General features: G+C 38.7%; 1 protein-coding gene across 1 annotated transcript; it reads right to left on the reverse strand.

The window, feature by feature from the left end:
- Positions 1 to 2,225: 2,225 nt before the first annotated feature.
- On the reverse strand, positions 2,226 to 7,951 carry LOC121288364 (pentraxin-4). Its single transcript, XM_041206918.1, has 3 exons — positions 7,814 to 7,951; positions 6,887 to 7,478; positions 2,226 to 2,863 (listed from the first exon to the last, which is right to left on the reverse strand). Exons 1-3 carry the CDS (start codon positions 7,949 to 7,951, stop codon positions 2,226 to 2,228), a joined length of 1,368 nt encoding a protein of 455 aa, XP_041062852.1.
- Between the last annotated feature and the right edge of the window lie 1,045 nt (positions 7,952 to 8,996).

Raw genomic sequence — 8,996 nt, forward strand, 5'->3', positions numbered from 1 at the left:
TCTCACTGGTGTGTTTCAGATGAATAGAAACAAGTATGGTATCCAATATATAAATTAACTTTGGCTAATGTCAGCAACATTTTCTTGCATTCATCACTGTAATTTATTCATGAATTTTGAATTAGTTTCTCTTTAATTCAAACTGAATTATACTTAACATTTTTATTGATCCGATTATTCATAGGTTGCTGAGATACAATTTAAATAACTTAAATGTATATATTTCAAAGATTAATCAATGGATTTTTGTAATATTGAATATTTGCATATAGAAGAACAAAAATGAATGAAACTAACTCTGAGAAGAAATAATATTAAGTGGATTAACTGGAACCTTAGTGGAATGTTTTGAAGAGTTAACTAATGTGCTAGATAAGGGAGTGTCAACGGATATTATTTATATGGCCTACCAGGAGGCATTCAATAAAGTTCAACAATATTTCAACAAAAATGAGAGAACATGGATTCAGAAATAACATATTATATTCAAGACAGAGATCAGCAGAATTTTGGATACTAAGCAAATTAAGTGATTTGGAGATAGCTTCAGGAAGTGGAGTTGAAGTAGGAGATCAGCCATGATTGTGTTGAATTGCCAAGCTGGCTTGAAGGACCAAATGGCCTACTTCAGCTGCTACTCCTTACTTTCTTATTGATGTGGGTAGGGAATTGGAACATAGGAACAGGAATGAGCCATTCAGCCCCTCAAGCATGTTCCATCATTCTGCCAGAATTGATAAAAGGTATCGATCTGAAATGTTAACTCTGATTCTCTCTCCACAGTTGTTATCATATCTGCCGATTATTTCCATCAATTTCTGTTATTCTCTTTATTCTCCCCTGCTCATCTAGCTCAAATAACTTATCCACATGGACAAAATCCAATCCTTCCAAAATTTAAGAGAACTGAATCATAAACCCTTGGCAATTACATTTTTTTTAACAGTAATTACCCAGCTATCTATGCCTGTCTTGATAACAAAGAGCCCTTAAGTAAAAAACCAATCAATCCTCTAAACCTTTTCCAGGGCGTTGATACCTCGTGAATGGACCAAAGTTTGAAACAGTATTAAAGATGTAGTTAGACCAAAACATTGCACAAGATAAGGTTCTGATACAACATGTTGCTTTTGCAATGGCCTCATGATAATCGTCATTGTCCCTTCAATGACCCTTGTACTATAATCATCAGGAGCTTTTTGACTTAGCTGCCTTTTAGGGCACGGCCCAATTTCAAACATTTTAACTTGGTCGGAATAATGGCATTAATAAAAAACTTTGACACAGTTAGCAGTTGTTTGATATCAAATCACTTTATGAGTAAAACATTCTACAAAAATAGAAGGCACAAACAAGATTAATACATCGCTTCAGTAGGAATTTTGCCTTCATAGGAAACTATAGATCATAATATGAAAGCTCTAAAGCACAGAACAAAATTTAATCATTAGCATTCCAATTAGTAGGATACCCTGAAGTTTATAATTTTAAATCACTCACAGGGTGTAGGCATCACTGTCAAGGCCAGCACTTATTGCCCATCCCTAATTGCACTTGAGAAGGTGGTGAGCTGCCAACTTTAACCATTGCAGTCTATGTGCTGTAAGTACATCCACTGTGCTGTTAGCTAACGATTTCCAGGTTTTTGACCCAGCGACAATGAAGGAATGATGATTTATTTCCAGGTCAGGATGGTATGTGGTTTGCCAGTGGTAGTGTTTCTATGCACTTGCTGCCTTTGTCCTTCTAAGTGGTAAAGTTCACATGTTTTGGAGATGCTTTTGGAGAAGTCTTGGTGAGTTGCTGCAGTGTATCTTGTTGCATCCATGGTGTGCCATTGGTGGAGGGAGTGAATTAGGTGTGTTATACAAAAATAGATTCTGCAAGACTATTTCAGTCTTTAAAATTGCAGTATGCTGTACTTGGTCTTATAAGCATCTGTATTATATTCCATAAAGGTTATTAGAAATGCATTGGCCTTATTTGGATGTAACCATTAATTCTTCCCAAAGATTTTCTTTCTATAACTTGCTTACAATCCTGATACAACCAGGATGTTTAGCCCAAGTATGAAAGTGATCTTGAGTTTTAAAGCAGCTTGCTGAGGCATGAATATGAAAGCTCTGAATTGTTATATAGAAAATGCAGCGACTGCAAAAAAATGATCGGAATACTCAATACAAAGTAGAGTTTAATGAGTCCCCCCTATCCAATGTGTTTTTTCACTAACAGTGTTCTAGACATGTACAATTATGATGTTGAACTGCACCATTAAGACTGGAAACATCACTGAAAGTTAAAACTCTGCCTCCAGGTAATGACTTTCCTGTAGTGATGCTTGGGATTTCTCCAGGAGTCAAAGCACGGTTCCAGATTGTGAATCCAGCCAAATTTCCTACAAAGGACTCAGTATAATCAAAGCCTCCTCCCATATTATCCTGTTCCTGGCCTATTATAAGTGTTCCACCAGCTGGAATCTCATAGCCTTTTTGGAATTTGGAACCAGCTGCTGCCAGATGTCTGTCTATGTAATACCAGTACTTACCCTCAAAGGAAGACCAGATGATGCAAACGTGATGCCACTGGCCATCTAACAGTGGTATCACAGGAAGTTCCCTGAATGCTGGATCTCCAATTACAAAATGTATGGTGGTTTGTTTGCTTGTATTTCTGCCGTACAGTACCAATTTGTTGTCATTATCCTCTGTTGCATATGACAATATAGTTCCTAAATAGTTTGACTTGGTTCTGAGCCAAGAGCAGATAGTCATTTCAGATAGCCCAGTTGAAAAGCCTTTGCCAAAGGTTGCATAGTTCTCAGTGGAAGAATTGGGAAAATGCATCACTGAATTCACATTGCAGACTGCAACAAGAGAAACAAATTAATATTCAAATGTGAGAATTACAAGTAATGTATTTGCACATCTAAGTGATAAATATTAGTTGGTCCTTACTTTTCAGACCTTATTTGTGGTACCTTAGCACTAAGTATGCCACAGTTTGTTGCACATGATACCAGATATTATCATCCATCGTGATGCAATAGAATTATTTACGCAATCTATAATATTTTAAATTTTAAGTGTAAACAGATTGTGGGCTTTTCCAGCCTTTGCAGAAAGTTAAACTAAATCCTGCTTTCTGTGAAGAAAGGTACAGAAATAATGTGTTTTGAAGACCTTAAATCTCTTAACTTAATCAACTACACAGGAACTTTGCCAAATATGGGTCAAGCTTGAAACTAAATATACATTTCATATAAATATAAATTTACATTTTCATGATAGATACAGAAGTAAAAAGAGTGACTTTATTAATTAAGAGCACAATCACAACCATCAAAAGTGAAGGTTTAATTGGTGCTGTTGGTGCTCAGGGAGAGTCTGTCTTGCCTATGTTAATAAATAATAAGGGATCTGTCCCATATTGAGAGTACACTTTAGAGCAGCAAATAGAGGGAAAGAGATTAAGAATAAGGTTTATGGGCAGGTTGAAGGTTTGTTGTAGTATCAGAGTTGTAAGAATGGAGAACTCTAAGGTAAGCTCCTAAGGAAGGCTGGAATAAGAGTGTGTATAACTTACCAATTAAACGAAGAGTCCTTGATGTGTTTTAGAGGTCCCTTCCCAATCTGACATTTTGTAATCAGATTGGGAAGTCTCCTAAAACATATCAGGGACTCTTTGCTTAATCAGTAGGTTGTGCGGACTCTACCCTAATAGGGAAGGTTAAGGGGTGTGTAATAGATGTTCCAAAATTATGAAAGATTTTGAGAGGGTAAATAATCAGAGCTTATTTCTTTAGTGGTGAATTAGTAACAAGGGCCCAGAATTTGGATTATTAGTAGAACAAATGAGAAGGTTTGGAGAAATGTTTCACAGGAAGATTATTATAACATGAATGCTTGAGACAGAGAAAATAATATAAATACTTAACCAATCTTTTAAAAGTTAAGAAGGAAGAATTTAAAGACATATAGCAAAAGGGCATGGAAATAAAATGAGGATAGATAGCTCTTGCTGAAGAGTTGTCATAGCCTGAAGCCAAAAAGCCTCTGTTTGTGTTATAATTTCTTCCTTTATGGTCCTCTGATAAATCAGCATCTTTGATCTTAATTTTGTAAACAATTTCAGAGACTCTTAATTGCCAGAAAGATCTGTATTAGTAAACATCGATCACATCAATATAGATACAACCATTCATTTTCTCTTTTATTCTATTCATTCTTAGAAATAAAGATCCATTAAATCCAACTCGACTATATGCAATCATCATGCAATGTAAAATTATGTTCGTGTAAGGAAGAGGGCTATTTTTGTTTGTGTTTTTGACAATCTAACTTTTCTCTTTGTATTTATTAAGAGATTTTGGTTTAATTTATTTAATCTATTTACACTATTGTCAAATGTTAATCTTTCAATTGGACAACAATCTGCTACAAGATGCTCAGTGTAAGGTGCTATGACTTCACCAAAGATTCTTAAATCAACTTACTGCACTGAAGGTACCAGTCTCAGACCGGTATCTTGTAGAGTGCAATATATGGTCAGTGGATTCAAGTTCTAGTATTATCTTATTTTCTTTCTAGATTGTCATGAAACAGAGGAACTGTACATGCTTGCAGGTTTGCCATATGAATAGAGCTCTGCTTACTGGGGTGCTAATGTCTAACATTAGTAAAATATGGGTGGGAGTATTCAAACTGTTGTAACAGAAAATAAATCATACAAACCTTTAACAGTTCCCAGGTGATCCTATGGATTGTCTACTCTGCTTTTCATCAGGCTAAGGCTACACATATTGAGATTCATGTGTAAGGTTTCCTCCTAACAGGCTTTGACACCAAGACATGGTGCTATTCAGGTGTCAATGCACACCCAAAACTGTCTTGTTTTTCTGTTATATCAAAAACATGCATTCTCAGAAATATAAAACTACAGATCTATGAATGGGTTTGTTTTTATAAAGTGCCTTGGGACATTTTACTATGTTAAAGGAATTAGATACATGTAAATTGATATATCTACTCTTTTAGAACATCAACTTCAGCTATGTGTGTAGATTGTGGAACTCAAGTTATACAACAGGGAATTGGACAAAAACCTGAAGAGAAAACATTTGCAGGGCTATAGAGAAAGAGCAAGGGTCTGGGATTAGCTGTGTTACTCTTTCAGAGAGCTGGCATGGACATGATGGGCCAAATGGCCTCCTTCTAAGCTGTAATCATTCTTTCATTCCAGGAATGAGAGTTCTCTATATGCATTGTTATGCTTTGTGCATTCTGAGTCATCCTATGTATACACCATTAGAAACCTATATTTTTGTGGTGACCTTTCAGTAATTTCATGGCTAATAGCTTTATCAAATGTTTTTATGCAGAGTTTTTATGGCATAGGACCACACTACTGGAACTAACAATTTAAGCAGCAACCATGTCAACCGTTAGGAATAGTTTTGATGGGTGGTTGGAGGGAAATAAAGAATAGGAATAAGGCAGGCACTTGGGATTAGGACTACTAGACTGGAGGATCAACATTGGTGCACATTGGTTGGGTCAAGTGGTTTCTCTGTTATAATTTCTATATAATACATTTTTTGTCAAGCTCCCAGTATTTTCTGTTCAACTGCCCCACTGTTCTAAAATCTGTCACTCTCTTGCTAAGAAGGTTGCAAGCATTTTCCACTTACTATTGACACACTTTATCTTAAATTGTCCCCTAATCCTCAAATCCTGTGTCCGACAGAAGAATTGTCCTGAACCTAAACTCTACGAAGCTCGTTAAATGATCTCGACCAGGTCTCTCCTCATCCTGCTCTGTCTGTCCCGATTTAGACAACCTGCCCTCATAATCCACCACACCGCCCCCCAACCACCCCCCCCCCCCCCCTTCTAAATTCATTAATTAGCATTGGAGCTGTTGTTTCGTCTGGAGGTAATAATCTATAAACTTTCTGTCATACCGAGAACAACAATGAACATCGCCTTTCCAGATGGGGCATCACCAAGATCCACATCACTTCCGACTCACAAGTCACAGGCTTGAGTAGGTATTTCAAAACTTTCCATGTTTTGTTTTTTTCACTACATGTGCACGTTGAACCTGTGATTTTAACAACGCATTCACCAAAATTTCCCCATCTCTTTCCCATTCATTTAGTAAGCGAACCAAATTTCATGACTTTACACTTATTCATGTTGAACTATCTTAGTCTCTGCTTACTGACATTGGTCATGAATAGTTGAACGACATTAATATACATTCCTCTGCATTTATAGAAAGTTAATTTAGATGCTCCCTGGAAGTAATTTAGCAGCCACATGCTCTGGACCTCTGACCTTTCGCCATTCTGCGGGCTCCGGTTTCTTAAGAGGGCTGCTATTCTGGGGTTGGAGTTGAGGTAAATTGTTGGGGTGGGAAAATACTGAAGAGTCAGCACTTAAAGTATTAGTTTTAATGAAACATCCAATCATTCTAATGTTACCTAAACGAAATGTCCCGGAATGCACACAGCAGTGCTGCTATGTTCCCTAGCAAATTATGTTGATGTTTCAAAAAAAAGTCCCTCATTTGTGCTACATTCCCCATTGCAGTCTTTTAAATCCTGGTTTAAATACTTAAAGTGATCCAGCGCGAACAGGGACAGAATTACTTTTAGATATTTTGTTACTTGTTATCTTTGAAGGCTTCGATTTTATGGGGTGGAATTATATTAAACTAACCCAGGCGGACGTCTGAAGAAGAATTTGAAGAAATGCTCAGGAATGAGGAACAGGGAGTTTTTAAGTTTTAATTCAGGATGGTTAATTTTTGCTCAAATCAAACTTCGCTTTGTAAATGTTGAATGGCCTGATCATCTTTTCAGACTGCTGTTGGAATTCAAACATACTTGACCCTTCATTTTTGGAGGCCAGCTGCTTGGCTATGGGCGCCTGCTTAAGCGGTCTTGCCCGGTGCTCCAGCGGCTCTGGCGCTGCTGCCGACTGCATTAGACGAGGCTTCGTCGAGAGAGCGTCGTTCTGCAAGGCACTTTTCAACTGCTCCTCAAAGCTGGTTATTTTAACGCCTTGACCCTTAACCTCATCGCGAATGCTCTCCATTTCTTTTTGTAGTTTGTTCCTGCCCGCGGCCAAGGAACGGATTTCATCCCTCTGACCCTCTATCGCTGTGGTCAGGTTGGACACGATCGAGTTCTGCTCTTTCTTGTCTTTTGACATTTGTTTGCTTCGCTCACTGAGGATCTTCTCCAAGGTCGACATCTTCAGATCCATTTTCTTGATTTTCTTCTGCAGTTTCTTCATCCACGATTTTAAGCTCCCGATGTCATTTTCTGCAGTAGTACGGAATCTGTACATGGTGGCAGTGATGTTGTTGTGCTGCTCTGTCAGCGATTGAAGTCGTGTGGCTACATTCGAAGAAATATTGAAGTTCTCCGAAATGATTTGTAACCGTGTCAAGCTAAGTTCTTGAAATCGCCGAAACTGTGGGAATAAAATTGGAGAGATACACAGTAAAAGGAAATTTCACCAAACACTACCGTAAATATATTTTTTTTAAATAGAGAAAACGTGGTCTTAGACCAATTGATCAGAATATGGTTGAAATTCCATTATGAAAGCAATTCCGTTTCTGTCCCTTGCCAGCGATTGACTGGGGGAGAATGGCCCCGGTCAACCCACACGTTCAAAATATCGAATGGAGCAAATCTGAAATGAATCCATTTGCCATTGCCGAGGTGCAGAGCGACCCCCGCCAGCTGACCAAAACAAGTCCGGCCGCGGCAAAGTCTGCAGCCAGGTGTGTTTTTCGGACTCACCTGCTCCTCCAGCCGTCTGAGCCGTTCAAAAAACGGTTTCCTTTGCTTCACGCTTTCAGCTTGCTGTGAGCGGCTGACATTCAGGTTACAGCAAACCCACGTTATGAAAATCCAGTGGAACTTTTTGCTGAAAGCCATTCCGAGCGGCCGAACAGCTCCCTTTCAATACGGGCTGGTGGTGAAACCTGCGAATGAACCGCGGTGGTGTTTGGGGGGTGGTAGCTGGGTGGGGGGGCGGTGTTTTATATTTGGCAGCTGGATCGTTTACATGATTGGTGAGTTTTATCTCCCCTCCGGGTTCTGTTACAGGGGGGAATGGAAATAACGGCAGTCAGTTAAAAAGATGAGATTTGCAGACTCTCTTTTCCAAAATGCATTGAAATTAGTTTCCAACTGCCCACATTGTATTTCGGCAATGAGATCCGATGTCCTTGAAGTTTTACAACATTTCAGGTGTACCAAGCAATGCTTGTAGATTGTATAGTGAAAACAGAAAATAATTGAAGTACACAGATAAGTCAGCATCAGTAAGAAGAAGGCAGGTTGTGAGGGCTTTTTGGAGAGAGGGTTACACTTCGGCGAATGTTCAGGGGCTTCCAGCATTTTGAGGTTTTTTTCCTTTTTATATTCTGCAGCTCGCTATTATTTGCGTTTCGCTTGAATCACAAATGCGTCGAATCGTTTAGGTTAAACAGATTCGATATGAGCCACTAACGGAGCAACGGGGAGGTAGGTAATTGTTGAAGCAATGTTTTCACCTTACTTACAGAGCACACACTTGTTAGAGACCCTTAACATCTGTAAGTCAAAGGGTGGAAAACCAGACGAGATTTTTTTTTCCCCAGTTGAAGCTTCCTGCATTTGACCCTCTCGAATTCGGTTTCCTTGCAATGATGCGGATGTAGCCGAGTCTGGAAAAACGATGATTGTTCAACGAACTGTTTTGCTGGACGTTCATATCAAGCAGACTTGTGAAATAATAGAACAATTGTCATCTGTACTTATTCAACCACTCAGACTTCCTCTACAGTCCTTTGCTATTACACCTCCACCGGTCTACGATTTAGCCAAGAGTATTAACTATTGGATTTACCAGTGTCCTAGCGGAAAGAACATTGTAGGGCTGTGGCTAGAACTGTAAATTGGTAAAGTGGCGGGGCGGCGAGTAAAAATAACCAAATCT

Source organism: Carcharodon carcharias, chromosome 15, assembly GCF_017639515.1.
Source record: "Carcharodon carcharias isolate sCarCar2 chromosome 15, sCarCar2.pri, whole genome shotgun sequence".
Taxonomy (NCBI): Eukaryota; Metazoa; Chordata; class Chondrichthyes; order Lamniformes; family Lamnidae; genus Carcharodon; species Carcharodon carcharias.